The sequence below is a fragment of the Dipodomys merriami genome, unplaced genomic scaffold, assembly GCF_024711535.1.
Source record: "Dipodomys merriami isolate MVZ:Mamm:240054 unplaced genomic scaffold, mDipMer1.0.p SCAF_1, whole genome shotgun sequence".
Lineage (NCBI taxonomy): Eukaryota > Metazoa > Chordata > Mammalia > Rodentia > Heteromyidae > Dipodomys > Dipodomys merriami.
In genome coordinates, this window is record NW_027202270.1 from 49,756,334 (window position 1) to 49,776,744 (window position 20,411).

General features: G+C 34.8%; 1 protein-coding gene across 6 annotated transcripts in view; it reads left to right on the forward strand.

Moving 5' to 3' along the window:
* The window catches only part of LOC138826555 (sodium channel protein type 3 subunit alpha), a 115,732-nt gene extending 101,045 nt beyond the window's left edge, over window positions 1-14,687 (forward strand). For all 6 annotated transcript variants that reach the window (XM_070021818.1, XM_070021819.1, XM_070021833.1 and 3 more), the window contains 7 exons: window positions 1,462-1,584; window positions 4,830-5,102; window positions 6,148-6,201; window positions 7,069-7,206; window positions 8,132-8,236; window positions 9,657-9,927; window positions 11,252-14,687. In XM_070021818.1, coding sequence (XP_069877919.1) covers window positions 1,462-1,584; window positions 4,830-5,102; window positions 6,148-6,201; window positions 7,069-7,206; window positions 8,132-8,236; window positions 9,657-9,927; window positions 11,252-12,447 — 2,160 coding nt within the window. In that variant the 3' untranslated portion in view covers window positions 12,448-14,687. The remainder of the gene's footprint in view (window positions 1-1,461; window positions 1,585-4,829; window positions 5,103-6,147; window positions 6,202-7,068; window positions 7,207-8,131; window positions 8,237-9,656; window positions 9,928-11,251) is intronic.
* Window positions 14,688-20,411: the final 5,724 nt, after the last annotated feature.

Here is a 20,411-nt window from a genome sequence, read left to right on the forward strand (position 1 = left end):
TTTCTCTTTTCTTCTGAGGTGGGGAATGTAGAGGGTAGGAAATTCTCATATTCTTCACCAAGGAAAATGTTATAGCGCCTACTTCTTGTGATTTATGCATATAGGTATGAAAGGATATATAAAGAAAAATCAAGACATCACATCTCCCTAAAAAGCATACCACCTTTAATTTTATTTTAGTAATTATATCTAAGTAAAAGTTAACATAGGTATAACTATCAGAAAAACAGATGATCACTGAGTAAGACGTGTTATATTTTTGTGGAATGTTGGTGGCTCATATCTGTGATTCTAGCTGCCCAAAAGGCTGAGACCTGAAGACTCAATGTTTAAAGTCAACTGAGCACAAAAATTTGTGAAGCTCCATTTCCAGTTAATCAGCACAAAGCAAGGCTGGAGACTTGGCTCAAATGGAAGAATGCCAACCATGAGCAAGGAAGCTGAGCAAGAGCATGAGGCACAGAGCTTAATCCATATTCTCAATATATGTTAATAGTGATACTAAATTTTATGTATTTATATGAGATACTTATCATAAGTCTAATAGTCGAGTCAAATTTTTCTAGGAAGATTTTTTTCTTTATTTATTCATACAACACATAATCACTAAAATGTACCCAACCAGACAGTATGGGACATGTTAATGAAAAGAAGTTCTTACTAGTTAATTAAGAGCTTAAATGAGCTGGAAAGAAGAGAAGAAACTTTATCATCTTATATAACTAACATTGCATCACAGATGACTATAGAATGTATAAGCAAGATGCCATGTAAATTCAGATGACAAATATGATTACTAATTAACAATTCTAAGTTCAAATACAAAAGAAATTTGGCTTTTGAATTATATTCCAAACTCTGTGATTATATATATGTATATACACATACACACTGAGGTTGAAAGGAATCTATGACATGAAGTATCTATCTGGAAAGGCTCACAAACCAATATAGAAATAGGAATGTATTGAGGTCTCCCTTAAAATGAAAGGCAATAATACAAGTGACAGTGGCTCACACCTATAATCTCATGCTCTGATGATCACATGAAATCCTGTGATGTGAGGATCACAGTTCAAAGCCTGCCCATTCTGGAAAATTTGTGAGACTCTTATCTCCAGTTAACCGCCAGAAAGCCAGAAGTGGGGCTATGTCTCAAGCGGTAGAATGCTAACATTGAGCAAAAAATCTCGGGAACAATGCCTAGGCCCTGAGTTCAAGCACCAAGACCAACACACACACACACACACACACACACACACACACACACACACACACACACACACACACACACACACACACACCAATAAATTAGATGGAGTACTCGAATAAGATGATCCCCCATTAGAGAAGAAGTCTGAAAATCTAAGTCTTTGGTTGGTACCAAAGAATAGACCGCACATCCTATGACTCTAGTCAATGGTTTATGTCCTAGTGAACTGATTTTTTTTTCTTCTACAGGTTTCTCTGGTGAGCTTGGTAGCCACTGCTCTGGGCTATTCAGAACTTGGTGCCATTAAATCCCTACGGACACTAAGAGCTTTACGACCACTGAGAGCCTTATCCCGGTTTGAAGGCATGAGGGTATGATGACTAGATGAAGTCTAAGCTTCATATCACATTTATATGGATGTTTTAGATACAGGGAAAGACACACGCTTCTGATAGTTATTTTATGGTTACACAATGTAGGCAGAGCACTATTGCCTTTAGTAAGCTCTGCTTACTAAAACTAAGTACATTTAACAGATCCTCAGAACTTAGGGCACAATTAAGGCAAGAATCTAAGTTCTGGGCCCACAGTTCAAGGATATTTCTGAAACATCCAGAGACAGCATACTAGTTATGTCTCTCCTTCTTTTCCTTCTCCTTCTCATCTTACTTGCTTTTCTGGTTGTATAAGTGTTGGAACTCAGAGCTTCATGCTTGCTAGGCAGATGCTTTAGCCTTTGAACAATGCCCCAGGTTTTTGGCTTTGAGTCTTTTTTGCAGATAGGATCTCATGTTTTTTCTAGGACTGGCCTCAGGCCAAAATCCTCCTACAACCACCACGTACATATCTAGAATTTAAGGTGCCCACACCTGGTTGTTTCTTTTTTATTACTTAGCCACTTTGAAATAATTATTTACTATTGATTTGTTACATGAGGACTTTTAATTCTACTTTTGATTCCTCAAAAACTACAGCTAGTTGCAATGGCTCACACATGCCATCCTAGCTCCTAATGAAAGAATTCAAGTTGGACAAAAGCCATTTTGTATAGGAAAGTTAAAAAAAAAAAGGACTGAGATTCAGGCACTGGCCTAGGCAAAAAAGTGATACCCTATGTTACATCAATTGTGCAAAAGAAAGCAGAAGGAGTGGTTCAGCAGTAGAGCACCTGCATAGCAGCCACAAAGACCTGAGTTCAAATTCCAGTACTGCAAAAGTAAATACTGGCAATAAAATAAAAGAAAAATGTTATTGTATGTGCATTTCTTCTTGAATTAATATTAATATTGAAATTTGTTTTGTATAAAGAAACACATTAAGTCATACCACCCACCAAACTTGCACATTCTAAGCAGCTGAAGTAGTTGTTAGGATAATTATTTCAGGCAAGCCTAAGCTTCCATTTACAGATCTAAAATTTGGGGACACAATTTGAATAAGGTTCATTTTCTCTCCAGTCTTCTTCCTTAGTAATTACATCATGCATCTAAACATTACATGCAACTTGCCACACCCTCTCAGAACTATTTTGCACAAAGCCAGCTTTGTTTAATCTGCCTTGCAAATGCACACGGATATTGAATTTCTTCAAGGCCAGAAGGTTTTTACATTAGGAGGTGGTTTGTTTGGGGCAATAAAAACGCTTTAGCCTTGACTGCAAAATTTGTTCATCAAGGAGAAAAAAAAAAGAAAGAAAGAAACACTCTTCAGACTCTCTGGGAACACTGAAAGCAAAAATAAAAAATTCTTGGTTCTTGCATTATGATTTTATTTCATGGATACTGTTAACAAATACACAACAATTGCTATGTAATTTCAAGTTATTTTCAAAACAATCGCCTATCATTACTGATATTACTTGAGCCCTCAAGCGGATTCATGTTAATAGTTCATTTGTGAGCCAAGGCAGCAATTGTAAATTATGGAAAACTTATAAATTTGCCCCAATCACAAAAGTATCTGTAATTTATTCATATGGAAGATCAACATTTCAACTAAATGTGCAATTTATTTGAAGACTTTATAAAGGCAATTTTATACAAATCTTGATTTAAAAATTTACAGGTCAAATACAGTATAAATGACTTAATTTCCAAAGGGAATAAAATTCAATTAGCACAGAAAGTTTAATGTAATTTTTAGGATTAGATTTTGATGTTAACCTAAAATCTTTAGTGTTAAATTCTAAAATAATTTTTTTTTGTCGGTCGTAGGGCTTGAACTCAGCCTGGGCGCTGTCCCTCAGCTCTTCAGCTCAAGTCGAGCACTCTAACACTTGAGCCATAGCGCCACTTCTGGTTTTCTAGTGGTTTATAGAGATAAGAGTCTCACGGACTTTCTGGCTGGATTTGAACCGCCGTCAGATCTCAGCTGTTTGAGTAGCTAGGATTACAGGCGTGAGCCACCTGCTCCTGGCTTCTTTAATAATTTTTTTTTTTTTGGTCGGTTGTGGGGCTTGAACTCTGGTCCAGGGTGCTGTCCCTCAGCTCTTCAGCTCAAGGCGAGTGCTCTACCACTTGAGCCACAGTGCCACTTCCGGTTTTCTGGTGGTTTATTGGAGATAGGAGTCTCACTGTCTCTCCTGCCCGGGCTGGCTTTGAACCGCGATCCTCAGATCTCAGCCTCCTGATTAGCTAGGATTACAGGCGTGAGCCACCAGCGTCCGGCTTTCTTTAATAATTTTTAAATGAAGCAATTGTGCCCTTTAGTAACAAATGTTTAATAAAAATAACCCAATACGAGGCAGATTAAATTAGGTAAGAAAAGTTGCTGTTGGGTTCTTTAGAGATTTTAAATTTTACTTAATCAGAATTTGAAGAAATTACAGGTGATTGTATTCCTTTTCTACAAAGTAGGAAAAACAGGTTTAATTGAATGGCATTTTCCCTCAAAGGGAAATTGTGAAATAATAATGATAAGGACATATTTACTATTTTCATGTCTAAAGACTAATCTTATCTCCTTAGCATCCTAAGTGGCTAGGTTTATTCACATGAGCCACCGGTGACTAGCTTGTTTACGAATTTTAAAATAAAGCAATTATATCATTTAGTAATAAATGCTTAATAAAAAATTCCTAGTTTACTGTAGTTCTTTAAAATTAAAGAAAATAAAGGCTTTATGTTTCTAATTCTATTCTTCATAATAATAAAAAGGTATCTTAATCTGAGAAGACTGAAGTAAAATATTTGTAACACTTTACTTATTTGTAAACATTTCATTTGTTTTTCAAATCATCATTCATTCATTATTGCTCTGGAAGACTAAACTATATTGCTGAACAATGATTATTCCCTCATTGTTGTTTAATGCAGTTTTCTTTTTTTTTCTCCCCAGCATGTACATGTTTTCTGATTCCATCTTGCCCTATCAGGTTTCCTTTGCTTTTTTTCTGTACTTTATCATATTCAGCTTTCCTTAAATCCTTAGCACTTTAGTGGTATTGCCATTTGTTGCTTCTTACCAAATACGTAGTAGAAAATATGTGAAGAAACATACTAAAAGTAGAAGTCTCCCCTCATTATTGCAAATACCTCTTAGTAGTAAACACACTAATGATCAGAATGTTTTCATTTTAAGAGTCTTTACCTTCTCTTCTGTTCCTGTCCTGCTCCAGGTGGTTGTGAACGCGCTTGTGGGAGCAATCCCCTCCATCATGAATGTGCTCCTGGTTTGTCTCATCTTCTGGCTTATTTTTAGCATCATGGGTGTGAATCTGTTTGCGGGCAAGTTCTACCATTGTGTTAACATGACAACAGGTGACACATTTGATGTTGGCATAGTCAACAATTTCAGCGACTGCCAGGCTCTTGGCAAGCAAGCCCGTTGGAAAAACGTAAAAGTAAATTTTGATAATGTTGGTGCTGGCTATCTCGCTTTGCTTCAGGTGGTAAGTGGCTTCTCTACGAGCTTCCTAAACACTTCACTAAAGAGGGTTTCTCTGGTATTCATTCTTGGAGTATCCATTTTCTTAGTATTCATTTATTCATTTGGCATTAAGGAAGTAGTTGATGGTAACAACTATATTGCTAGTTTAACTTGACTTAAAAAAGATACTAGAAGAGTCGGTGGCTCACGCCTGTAATCCTAGCTAATTAGGAGGCTGAGATCTGAGGATCACGGTTCAATGCCAGCCCGGGCAGGAAAGTCAGTGAGACTCTTTAATAAACCACTGGAAAATCAGAAGTGGCACTGTGACTCAAGCGGTAGAGGCCTGGCCTTGAGCTGAAGAGCACAGGGACAGCGCCTAAGTCCAGAGTTCAAGTCCCACAACTGACAAAAAAAAGATATTAGGGTTGTTTAATACTTTTCTTACAGTTAAATATGCATTTATGTAATTATATATTGTTTCTGCCTATTTTTCTTGTCAATATTAAGTACCATACTATTTTAATTTTTTTGTGGCAGTTGTTTCCAAACAAGCAATTCTATGTATTCAAATAGCAATGTATGTATGGTAGTGATAAGCTAAATGTTATAAATTATTAATCAAGCAATATATTATAGTAATAATTTAACTGTAATTCTACAATGCTTAGAAATACATAGAGTAGAACACAAAATACACAAGATTTCAAAATATGTAAAGCTTTACTCAATTAGTTCATAACTAGTGAAAGTGTATTGTGTCTAAACATAACAAAAGGATTGAATCACAAAGTTTATCTTAAAGGGACACAAGACTGAGACATGGTTAACATTGATCAAACCTCTCATTAAGCTTTTCTATAAACATATCTTGTGTCTCAGAAAAAACAAGTTTCAAACTCTAACATTTTTTTTCAATTTCGTTTCTTCATTCAATTCTTTTAAATCTATTCATAGAGATTTTCACAATGTTATTTAAATAATAATTCTTTCAGAACTTTTTCTGGTAAAATGTCATTGTCTTGGATCAAGTATCTATGGAAAATTCAAATATATATTGTTTACAGGCCACATTCAAGGGCTGGATGGATATTATGTATGCAGCTGTTGATTCACGAGAGGTAAGTGTCACTGAAACATTATTTATAGCTACTAGATTTTCCATGATTACCATTAGTGATAATTTAACTGAGTCAGAATGTATTACATACAATCAGAATATTACTGTATTCACATTTAGTAGTGGTTATTTAATTTATATAGATCTAATATGCAATATACACTGCATATCAACTGTAAAAAGCTGTCTACATTGAGACACCAAATGACTTCTATAACACATGAAATATGCAGTGTTGAAGTGACCCGGTGAGAAGGGTATGGTTTCTTGTACCACTGAGAGTATGGCCAACTAGCCTTTGAAGCAAGTCTTAAGGCTATTAAGACACAGAAGAGCCAGCAAGTTTCAAGGAAACTCACTTTTGAAAACGAATTAACGTAGTTCCTAAGAAAATAACTATACTTTATTTTACCTTCAGAAGATGATGTTCTTTCTAAAACTACCCTGAAAATATTGCATGAAGTTATGATAATAAGACTAATCATAGGAGCTGGCCTTATTTATATCTTTGTTGTTTATGCTAAAGAATATTTTGCAGGTAAGATAAAACGGGAATATAAGTCTGAGAATAACTGTTAGTCAAGATGCTTGTAATTCAGTACTTAAGATGCCTGGAGGTAGTCAGAGGAAGATAGATAGATAGAGAGAGAGAGAGAGAGAGAGAGAGAGAGAGAGAGAGAGAGAGAGAGAGAGAGAGAGAGAGAGAGAGAGAGAGAGAGAGAGAGGGAGCACACAATGTACATATTCTCATGTTAGTTTAAAAAATACTTTTTATATAAGAATATAAGACAAGGTAAAATAGTTTGATAGGAAGGAAATAGCATCATTATGTCATTTTAAAATACCTAACATTTTCAACTTTATTTAGGTTAAGCTTCAGCCTGTATATGAAGAAAATCTGTATATGTATTTATATTTTGTCATCTTTATCATCTTTGGATCTTTCTTCACCCTGAATCTATTCATTGGTGTCATCATAGATAACTTCAACCAGCAGAAAAAGAAGATAAGTATTTCTCAGTTTCCATCTTTCCTTATTCTGAATTTTTTTACTGTTATGCAACCAAGTCAGGTGTATATTATTTTCAGTTTACTATATGGTCAGTTAACCTACCAGTCCCTTTGGAAGTCTCTATGCAGATCTGTCAACTGCAGAGCCGGTCTAGTTTCTATCTCATACAAAAATGTGATTATAGCTGCAGGGATTGTTGCCACCAATTTATCCAGCTTTATTTTCTTCCGTCATTGTCTGTCTACTATCTTGCCATGCACCCATCCACAGTGAGCACTTGTTCCACATCACTTTTCCTGACAATTTCTGAACAAGTCCTGCTCTTATATCTCCATAGCTTTATCTGAGATATTTTCTCTTTTGGGGACCCTTGTCCCAGCAAATTCTTAATCATTCTTCAAAGCCTAGACCTAAGGGTACTTTCTGCATAACGTCTGTTTCTGAGCCTCAGAATTGATTGTACCCTCTGCCTTGCATCAGTTTTGATGATCACTACACACTTTCACCTATGTCTTTCCATTTTCTGCCTCATTCAGGAGCAAGACAGTATGTAATTGTGATACTGTGTACATCGTTTGGAATATTAAAATGTCTCCAAATAGTAAAACAATCGATACCAAAATGGACTAGGAAAACATTTTACCTCATGAAAATAAAACTGAAGCTCTAACTTTTCTTCTTTCTAAACTTAATTAAATTAAGATCCTGTACTAGTCAGAAGTTTATGTGTTTATAGGCAGTGCTTAATATTAAACTATTTAAAATTTTGCCTATATAGGATAAGCAGAAAAAAGTCTATATTTAGCAGGATCAATTTAAAAACTGAGAAAAGATTAAAGGATGACTCTGAAATAGTTTGGTCAAAGTGTTATTGTGACATATGTTGGGATTGTAACCAGTTTTTATACTGTGTCTTTACTTTGGAGGTCAAGATATCTTCATGACAGAGGAACAGAAAAAATATTATAATGCCATGAAGAAACTTGGATCCAAGAAACCTCAGAAACCTATACCCCGTCCTGCAGTAAGAATAACTCATATTCTTTAAAATTTCAATGCTGCCATGGGTCCTTTGTAATCAAGTTGGACAATGCCTTGTATATTAAGCAATATCACCAACATACAGTCCTAATTATAAAATCTGTAACCAATATAACAGTTGCCAAGCTCATAAAAGAAGAAGATGATTTTTGTGATTTGTAAGTTGAAAGCACAAACTCCAGCTAAAAACCATGCCTTGCCCCTGCTATTGACAAACATACTCTGGGTTCTGCTCCTCTGATCTCATTATTTAGCATTTTCTCATCCTTTATGTAGATGGTTATTTCTAGACTGCTCACCTATCCTGCTGGCTTCCCTTGTTTCTTTCATTAAGACTAGAAAATATTTCCAACCATTTTATAAAGGAAGACCGCCATCAAAATTATTTATTGTTTCATCAAATACAGAAAAAGTAAAAAGAGACTTGCTCAGAATGCATAGTCTAAAGAACTTCATAACAATTGAATGACATAACAATGATAAATTATGTCCACAGAGCTGTACTCCAACTCATCTCTTCCCTGAGACAGGTTAAAAAGAAATGAGGCTGGATATAATTATTGCAGCCCAGATCACAAAGACTGATTAACAGAACTGGTACTTCACAAGGTCTTAAGAATCCTATAAATGGTTTCATTCCATGATGTACTTACTGCTAGTTATTTAAGTTTGGGAAGATGATCAGTTCATGACAGTTGGTTTGTCATAACCCATGGAATGTATTTTATTCTAAATTATTTTTAAATACCTTAATGAATACAATTATACTAATAGTCATATCAATATAAGAATATTTGAAAACAGATGATTGCTGAGATGCTTGCTAATTATACCAAAAAGAAAAAAGTCACATATTTTTGTTAAGTATAGATACAGGAAAAATCCAGAGAATGACTGATGAGTTAGAAGACAAACACATAGTCACACAGAGCTAGAAATGGTAGAACTGACTTGAGGAAGTATCAGATAATCCCAAATTCTTAATATAATCATGGATTCTAGCTATATTCACCTACTTTGTAAACTTTCATTATTGGTTGTCATTGTCTTCTTAAGAATTATCATGGCTATGCAAATCAAGCAAAGCCTCTGCCTACTATAAGCCAGTCACTGCCAATTTATGTCTTATACAGTTTTGTCTTCCCAAGACTAAATATCCAAAACATGCTTTTTGTTGTTGTTGTTGTTTTAACATGAGGCTTTGCTACAATTTTTAAACATGGAGCAAAAAGGAGCACCAGATTGTTTAAGATAAAATGAGGAGGGTGTGCATATCTTGACAGTATATGGAACTTTATTTGAAAGTTTACTGGATCGTTGTTTATGGTCTGTTACATATTTATGATCCATTTATATATGTATATAGATTTTCTCTCTATTCTCTCTCTCTCTTTCTCTTTTAGAACAAATTTCAAGGAATGGTCTTTGATTTTGTAACGAGGCAAGTCTTTGATATCAGCATCATGATCCTCATCTGCCTCAACATGGTCACCATGATGGTGGAGACAGATGACCAGAGCAAATACATGACCCTAGTTTTGTCCCGGATCAACCTTGTCTTCATTGTCCTGTTCACTGGAGAGTTTGTGCTGAAGCTCATCTCTCTCAGATACTACTACTTCACTATAGGCTGGAACATCTTTGACTTTGTGGTTGTGATTCTCTCCATTGTAGGTAAGAACAGGCCAAACACAGAAAGTGTGTTGGGCGCCAGTGGCTCATACCTCCCATCCTAGCTCCTCAGGGGGCTAAGATCTGAAGATTGCCATTTAAGGCCAGGCAGGGCAGGAAAGTCCGAAAACAGTTACTCAGAAAAAAACCAGAAGTGGAACTGTAGCTCAAGTATTAGAATATGATAGCCTTGTGAAAAAGAAGCTCAGAGACAACAACCAGACCACCTTCAAGCCCCAGGACCTGCATCCCCCCACCAAAAAATTTAGAGAAGCGCATTCACAGGAAAGGGTTCCCCAACTCCATCCATCTACCCATGTACTTAACATCAAAAGTAGGCTTGTATACAAATCTAAAGCTTATTGCCAATATATTTGAACACAAATTTTAAAACATGGCCTAATGGACAAAGCTAAACAGAAACTAGGTTCTCAATGCTAGATTCGGGGAGACTGGAAGACTAAATCAGCAAACAAAATTGATCAGATCCTCTCCTATTCCTTACCAAAGTCATAGAATGGGAAATTAGGCATAGGTCTTTGAAAAATAGATTTGGGAATTGCAGTTCAAAGCCAGCCAAGGCAGAGAATGAGGGCAGGGCAAAAATGGAATTGTGGTGCAAGTGGTAGAGTGCTAGCCTTGAGCACAAAAATTCAGGGACAGTGCTCAGACCCAGAGTTCAAGTCACAAGACTGGTAAAAATAATGATGTAATATATCTATATCTAAATCTCTCTATATATATGTACATATATATATATAATATATATATATATATATATATGATGAAACAGTATTTCAAGAAGCACTGAAAATAAAGTAATTCTTCTCCATGCAGTTAACACAATCTTTCCAGTAGTAAGAATAATGGCATCTGAGATTGGTCCTCAAAGACGGGTTGAGATTTAACAAGAGAACAAAAGCACACAGGCAATTATAGAAATCCAAATTTAGAAACATCATGTTAAAGATAGTCCTTTTTTCCTAAGTGAAAAGGTCATTATTCAAATAGAAAAAAATGTATTCATAATTTCAAATTTTATCTTTATTTGTCTTTGCCACATTTCATGGGTTGGGTTAGCTATTCTTACTACAGAATTTTAAATTGCCATACTAACATTAACATTATTTTGGATATTTAAGAAATCCATATTAAATATGACATTATAGAATAACTAAATAAACCTCAATAATCTTTAATTGCTGACTAGAGAGTGTTCAGTGAAGAACTATCTACATCATGGGTTTGTTTTTGTAGAACATGCAAGAATCATTCATATAAACACAAGATATACACTATTTGAGTTCTATATTGTTTTTCCCCACAGGAATGTTTCTGGCAGATCTAATAGAAAAATACTTCGTGTCCCCCACCCTGTTCCGAGTGATCCGCCTTGCCCGGATTGGCCGAATCCTTCGTCTCATCAAAGGGGCCAAGGGGATCCGCACGCTGCTCTTCGCTCTGATGATGTCCCTTCCTGCCTTGTTCAACATCGGCCTCCTGCTCTTCCTTGTCATGTTCATCTACGCCATCTTCGGGATGTCCAACTTCGCCTACGTGAAAAGAGAAGCTGGAATCGATGACATGTTCAACTTTGAGACGTTTGGCAACAGCATGATTTGCCTGTTCCAAATTACCACGTCTGCGGGCTGGGATGGGTTGCTAGCCCCGATTCTTAACAGTGGTCCCCCAGACTGTGACCCTGATGCAATTCACCCAGGAAGCTCAGTGAAGGGAGACTGCGGGAACCCCTCCGTTGGGATTTTCTTTTTTGTCAGCTACATCATCATCTCCTTCCTGGTGGTGGTGAACATGTACATCGCTGTCATCCTGGAGAACTTCAGCGTGGCCACGGAAGAAAGCACAGAGCCCCTGAGCGAGGATGACTTTGAGATGTTCTATGAAGTTTGGGAGAAGTTCGATCCGGATGCGACCCAGTTCATAGAATTCGCCAAGCTGTCTGATTTTGCAGCTGCCCTGGATCCTCCCCTTCTCATAGCAAAACCCAACAAAGTCCAGCTCATTGCCATGGACCTGCCCATGGTGAGTGGAGACCGGATCCACTGCCTCGACATCTTGTTTGCTTTTACAAAGCGTGTTTTGGGGGAGAGTGGAGAGATGGACGCCCTTCGAATACAGATGGAGGATCGATTCATGGCGTCGAACCCCTCCAAGGTCTCTTACGAGCCCATCACAACCACTCTGAAACGCAAGCAAGAGGAGGTGTCTGCTGCTATTATCCAGCGTAATTACAGATGTTATCTTCTAAAGCAAAGATTAAAAAATATATCAGGTAACTATAACAAAGAGACAATCAAAGGGAGGATTGACTTACCTATCAAAGGAGACATGATTATTGACAAACTAAATGGGAATTCCACTCCAGAGAAAACAGATGGAAGTTCCTCTACCACCTCTCCTCCTTCCTACGATAGCGTCACAAAGCCAGACAAGGAAAAATTTGAGAAAGACAAAACAGAAAAAGAAAGCAAAGGGAAAGAGGCCAGAGAAAATCAAAAGTAAAAACAACAAAAAAAGAAACAAAGAATTTTATCTATGTAATCAATTGTTTACAGCCTATGAAGGTAAAGTATATGTGTCAACTGGACTCCCAGAGGAGATCCATGCCAAACTGACTGTTGCAACACACACTCATGGTCAGTGCCTACACAAGACAGTAACCTCTCTGTTGGTCCCACGCTGTTAGACAGGGCATCAACATTGACAAGAGGTTGCTGTTTTCATTACCAGCTGACACTGCTGAGGGGAAGTCAGTGGCTACCTGGTCTATAGGGATTGTTGTGTGAAGTGATCATTGTAACTACACCAAACACCATTATTAGTACAGCTCTCTCATCCACATGAGTTTTAACTCCACATCTGCCATATTTTAAAGAATTTGTTCTAGTGGTCCCTGATTCATAGTTTATTCATAATACAATGTCACTATTTTTGTAAAATGAGGTTTATGTTACGGGGAAATTATATAAGAACCCATGCACCTACTCCAAAGGCTCTCCAATAATTAGAAAATAATTATTTTGCCTATTGGATAAAATTCTCGCTCCAAACTAGAAAAAATTCTAATGTTAAGCAGTTGCAGGTACTTCCATTTTCTACACGGCTTTAATTTTTTAAGTGTCCTATTCATTATATTAGTTTCTATCTGAGCAGTTACATGCCTATAAAGTCTCTTCTAATATTTAAAGGATTATTTTTATGCAAAGTATTCTGTTTCAGCAAGTGCAAATTTTATTCTAAGTTCCAGAGCTCTATATATTTAATTTTGGTTAAATGTTCCCCCTCCCCAAAATATAATGTAATAAATCTGTTCTAAAAATGTATATCTAAAGTATCACTTTAGAATAGTCGTTCCACTTTCTGCTGCAGTATTGCTTTGCCATATTCTGCTCTCAGCAAGGCTGACAATATGTAAATAGTTATTTTATCCTGTGGTGCATGTTTGGGCAAATATATATGCATATATATAGCCTGATAAACAACTTCTATTAAATCAAATATGTACCACAGTGTATGTGTCTTTTGCGAGCTTCCAACAGGGATATAACCTGTACCATCATCACACAGAAATGGTTTGAAGGCTATCACTAACGCATGTTAATATTGTCTCTACTCCTCTTCTATTTGACTCAACCCATTTTTCACAAGTCTTGGTTAGAAGAGTTACATGATGGTGGTAGAATGAATTAACCTGCTCTCTGTGTTTATGTGAAGAAGACCATTTCAAAGTTATTTACAAACATCTTTACTTTTGCATTTTTAATTCTTTATAATTATGTCTCTTTTTGAAAGAAATAGACTGCATATGGCCTATACTCAAAACCTATACATCATATTTTGCAAAAAAGTTCAAAACTTGTTAAATAATGTAAAATATGATCAATTTTATTTGTCAACATTTGTACATAAGAAAATTATTTTCAGGTTGATGACATGAAAATTTAATTTTACTTTATGCTTTTGCTTTCTATTTTTAATCACAATTCAAGTCTTTTGAATCTGTAGACTTTTCAGCAGATAATTTCCTAAGATAAAAGCTAGACTATGGGTTTTATGGATTTCTTTGTTATAATATATTTTCTACCATTCTAAGTGATACATTGGTCAAAACCTTAAACCTAGACAGTTTTCTACCAACTATGGTTGCCTCCCAATAACCCTTCATTCATGGAAGTTTGTTCGTTTTTTTAACTCAACTTTTGTAGTATTTGCATATGCAGACTAGGCTTATTTTTTTAATTCCTGCTGCACTAAAGCTATTACAGATATAATATGGGCTCTGTCCTTTTTAGCCATGAACAAAAATGGCAATGTTGTGCAATTATTTAATGATATAATTTTTTGTTTCTTGCACAAACCAAAAGTATAATGTTAATTCCTTTTACAAAACTATTTACTGTAGTGTATTGATGAACTGCATGCAGGGAATTGCTATTACTAAAAGAATGGTGATCTACTTCATTATTGAGCCAAAAGAATAAATATTTCATTTTTTATTGTATCTCCTTTGTTGGCCTCGGATTCTTTTTTATTCTTGGCATTTAAAAATATACATAATTAACAAAACCTGTATCTCACCTGATAAGTGTAAACATAAATGTTTACATAAAATTTACAATGCCCTATTATATGACCCACCAAGAATTTCATCAAAATAAAGGCTAATTAAAAGCAGTTTTGTGAACTATGTGAATACAGAGCATCAGGCACATACATCCCAACTTTTGGGTTGAAAATACAGAACTGCCAATAGAGTAATAGCCATCATAAATGGCTGTCAATTTCAGTTAATTCCTTTGGTGATTAGCATTTTACTCTCAGTTTCTTTTGATGAAACTGATGTCATCTCTTAACTTTTTGGTGACTAACATATATGTAGTTTAGTACTCCAGTGCACCCTATGAACTATTCATACATAAAGTATTAATGATAATGATCCCTTGGATTTTTCTCAGGTCAAAACCAAACTTTTATCCTAGTGGAAAACTCAAACTTTAGTTCATATTTTAAAACAATTTGAATCTCATGTGAATTTGATCATTGCCACAAAATAAATACAAGGTGGCTAATGGAATTCATTTGGTTTCTTTCCTTTCCAGTCAATTTATAGATTTTGCTGACATCACAGAGGAGCCAAGTATTTCTTTTCAAAATCCTTACTTTTTTATGCATCCTGATATAGAATCGTTCTCTAAACATTCTTTAAGCAATCTGTTAATTAGTCTGAATTATATTAGGCTATCTTCAAAATATTCACATGAGCCATTAGTTGAAATACTTCAGTAAAGATTATTATTGTTCAGAATTTAGATTTTTTTAGATTCCTGCTTCCAAGGCTAAGGAAGCTGCTTAGTTATAGAATTGTTAGCTATCATATTCAAGGCCCAAAGTTTGATCACCAAAAGAAAAAAGATAGAAAGAAAGAGAGAGAGAGAGAGAGAGAGAGAGAGAGAGAGAGAGAGAGAGAGAGAGAGAGAGAGAGGGAGAGAGAGGGAGAGGAAGGGAGGGAGAGGGGGAGGGAGGGAGGGAGCAAGGAAGGAAGGAAGGAAGGAAGGAACTTATACTTTCATAAGAAAAGTCCTTCTATTAATAGATGTCATGATAAACTTCTGCTTGGGAAATCAGTAGGACTAACAATAAAGATGACCTTAGAAATAATGATACCATGAAATGAAAGAAACTTAATTCCACAAACAAGTGACACTAAATGATTAGTCTTCAGTTTAAAAAAAATTACATGAAAAGAAAAATGAAAATATTTGTTTTTAAATATTGTAGTCCAGAAATAATGACTAGGTAAATTTACACACCTAATGAACTTTGAAATAACTAGGATACGACAAGATAAAGTGACAACCACTGTTTTTTGCATTTTAAAATACTGAGTAATTATTTTTAAAATGCTGACTATTCTTATGGAAATATAAAAGGAACTGGCTAAGCCATCAATCCTGACATTTGATTTTAATCTCACTTGGGCATCAAGTTAACTATGTAATTCAAGCAAATCTAATTTTAGTCCTTTTCAGATTCCTGCTAGATTATATGAGGATGTTGAATGTGAGTTCTTGTCTATAGTCTTTGATTTCATGTTCCATATCAAATCACTTATTCAAAACAAGCAATTTTCCCTATATGGACAATAACTAATGAAAAAGTTGTCAAAATACTGTTAAAAACATTACTCATAAATCTTTAACAGAGAGAAATAATTTTTTAACTTTATTAAGGAAAAATCACCTTATTATTAAAAATTATTCAAAAGGTTTAAAAATAATTTAAATAATGAAAAGATTATTATTTCTTTGCTATGCTACCACTGGTATCTAAAAGAGATTATCTGCTATGTAACAATAAAACACATTAGGATGAATAAATCACCACTAATTTGTAAAATTGTCTCAAACACAAACTTTTCAATTATAACATTTACCTCAACAGCCCAAGAAGCTATGTTAACAGGGCTTAGGGAACATTTCCTGAAATTCAGTTTTTGATTACAAAAGAATAAAATATTCACATTGCTCTCATAATAACACTCAGGACATTTTATTCTGTGACAGAAAAAATAATTATTGATGCATCCAAAATTGGATGGATACTGAGTCTTATGAGTTCTTTTCACTACATTTTTTAATAACTTTTTCTCTACAGGATATTTGTCTCTCATAATCTATTGACATAGTAACACATGTATTCAAAAGTCTCTAAATCTGAAAGTGCCCAGAGAATCAGTTTCCTCTTATCATTATGAAATATGTGATATAAGTTGTTTTCGTATATCCTACTACCATCTTCTATCCACCACTTCACAAGTTATGACCTCTTCCCAAGTTACATAACCCCCAATGTTGCTGTGTTTTCATATCTCTCTTCTCTTGGAATCTGCTACTCTTCAGCTGGGATGTTCTTCTACATTTCTTTTCCTAGAAAATCATTGTCACCTTTCTATAACTGCCTCAAATGTCATCACGTTTTAAGGGATTTCCTCAAACTTCTCCAAGAGAAATAAATCATTTCTCCTCAAGGTTTCTCATGTGTATGTATGGTGGTATTTGTCATGAACTGTTTTAATGACCTGAACACTCATCACTTCTCAAAGATTATAGTGTATCCAAGAAATAGGGCACATTAATTTTCTTGTCTCTCTATCCTTTAATTCATTGTGACTACCAAGACAATGTGACTGTCAGTATTCAGATATATAACTAGTAAAATGTATTCTTTCTGGACCATACAAAAATACTTATACATCAAACAAAAAAATTAATGTTTCAGTTTGTACTGAAGATTATTCTCAAATTCATTAGTAATCAGATAATCCTTACTTAACTGAAATATTTTCAAATAACTTAGAAATACTGTGTAGCAATAACTACAACCTAAAAGGAAGTACTATAATAAAACTGACTTACACAAATTCTATCAATGAAATATAGTTCTATTGATTTTTGTCCTCAATTAGAAAAATGGTACTTGAACAAAAATATGTTTGGTTTTACTTGGGTATCTTATTGTTAGATATTCTTTATTTTAATAATTCAAGTGGGCATTGGTATACCAGTAATGCACTGATAACCTTTGAGTTTAATCTTCTGAATGTATATTTCAGTCATGTGGTGAGACTCTAAAATTTTCCTCTCAGAAAATACCTAAAGAGAGAGAAAAAAATATTTAAGGATGATTTTAATGCATAGATGTACTTAGAAGACAGCAAAGGAATTTCTCTGGGGCCAATAGATAAAGGTAAGCCAGCACTGAAATTAGAGGTCATTTTCTATTGGTTCCTACTGATTCCAGAATCCTAGCTTGGTTTCTATTACAAGCTGTGATGTTTAATTTTGATTTTTAACTCCACTGGATTAATAAAAGCCTAGGAAATTAGTAAAGAATAACTCCAGTTATGTCTGCAAGGGCAGATCAACTAGAGGATCAGATCATCATGTTTCAGACTTAGTAAATTAGCCCTTCGATAGATTCATAATGTGAATGTCATCATTGAGAGACAGTGAAAGGTAGAAAGTGAGGCCCAGTTGGAGGAGGAACAAGGTCTTGGATGTGTGTCCTTGGAGGCTTAATCTTTCCCTAAACTGTTCCTATATATTCCCATTTCTCTGCTTCCTTGCTGCCATGGTCTAAACTATATTGGTCCCCAATGCTTTGCCTGTCACAAAGCACTGGTTTCCCTGAAACAATGAGCCAAAATAAATAATTATTTCTTTTAAGTTGTGTGTAGCAGATATTGAACAACACCAACACAAAGATAACAAGCCTGCATTCAGGGATGAGAAGAAAAGGATTTGAATGTATATATTGATTAGAGGTCCTGCTTAAATTCAGGTGTCTTAAAGAGTTTTCTTTAATGAAAGTGTTTCTAAAAATCAGCCTGTAGCAAACAATGTTTTTAAAGTTGTAGGTTTATGAAACTCACAATCAGAAAATAAATTCTATCCTACTACACAATATCTGAAGCCAAAAATTCAAAGTGGACTGGATTGCCTATAGTCCCATGCTAGAGTTGCAAATAAACTGAAAAATCTTCCTGAGAAATCATGAATCATGAATCAAGCCATTGTTCCACACACAGTCCAAGAAATGTGAATTCATAATAAGAAAAAAATCCAATATAACAGTGAGAATAAAACCATAGTTTGTTAGAGTAAGAGAAGCAGGACACACCTACCAAATATACTATCTTGAATAATTGATAACTGAAGTAGACAGAAAAACAAAAAATATGTAATCTTTGAACATCACTTGCCATTGTTTTTTAGAATTCACTATATGGTAGGTGAAAAGTAAAGTTCAAAAATACGAAGAATTTATGCCATACATACATACCATACTAAGTGTTCAGATTTGAATGAAATAAATTAGGAATTCATTAGGAATACTGCTTTACAGACTATGCTTGGTGACTTAAAATGTACTTCTAGCTTTTCTTCATGAAAATGTAAATAGGTGTCAGATAAGCCCTCTAATAGGTAACTGTAATCCAGAAGAGAAATAATGTCTTAAAGTACTAACAAATGACCTCCCCATCACACACAAAAAGTGAGAAGATGATAATGAGCCTGGTGGGGTTTCGTATATTTATGGCTTAGACTAAGGTCAGTACCCAGTTAGCATGGATCTGAAATTCAGATGGAATCTGTAATCTTGCTTGTGAAAGTTTGTAGTGACAGTTCTTAAAAAAAATACACAGGAGCTGAAAAAACAAAAAAGCTACAGCCAAGCAGCCCTCAATCACCCATATAGACTGCCCAAGGTCAATCTATGAACTTGATGTGTATAAGGATTATTTAAAGTTGTCATGATTTTAAAAACTAAATATCAAAAGACTTTTTAATAAAACAATAATAAAGGTCAAAAGAAAAGGCAAAAACAGGTAAGAATTCAAAAACAGTCATTAACTTATATTTATAAGTTCAATTATACTTCAATATATGTTTGTATTGAATAAACAGGAAATATTAGAAAAAAAGAATAGAGATCCTGAGAGGAACCAAAATAAAATTGAGAGTTGAAAAATAACAATGCTCAACAAGAAATGTACTCATTACTGTAATCCCTCTGTACAGCATCTTCACAATAAAACAAAATTAAAAAAAATAAACTTAACATAAGCCTGGCTGGGTTTTGTGCCTATAATCCTAGCTACTCAAGAGGTTGAGACATAAGAATTAAGGTTTGAAGTCAGTCTGGCAGACAAATCTGGCAAAAAAAAAAAAAAAAGAGGAAGGAGAAGGAGAAGGAGAAGGAGAAGGAGAAGGAGAAGAAGGAGAAGGAGAAGAAGAAGAAGAAGAAGAAGAAGAAGAAGAAGAAGAAGAAGAAGAAGAAGAAGAAGAAGAAGAAGAAGAAGAAGAAGAGGAGGAGGAGGAGGAGGAGGAGGAGGAGGAGGAAGAGCTACTAATTTAACATATAATGTTAGAAAAGACAGAAGAAAAGGGCAGTAAATTTTAAAAAAAATCAGTAGAAACTGTCAATCTGAAAATATACTTCACTATTAAGAAAAAAGGCAAAAAAGGAGAAGAAACAAATGAAAGGAAAAGGTAAAGTTTGATAATCTAAAAATGCAAGGTAGAAATTCTTAGGTGTCATTGATGGTAAAATATGTAGTCAGATATCTTGGAGTTGAAAAATCAAATATGGCTAAAAATGTAGTAAACTGAATAATCATGTAAAAACAAAAGAGAATAATCCTCCTTATAAAAGTAGAAACAATGAGCTAAAGGTGATACTTAGAGATAGATAGCATATACATAGATTATGAAAAGAATCATATATATTTGAAACATTTAGTAAAATTAATTTAAAAGAGAAATAAAACCAGAACAAAACCACAAATATTACTGAAGCTTTTTTTTTTTTTTTTTTTTTTTTGGCTCTGGCCATGGAGCCTGAACTCTGGGCCTGGGCACTGTCCCTCAGCTCTTCAGCTCAAGGCTAGCACTCTACCACTTGAG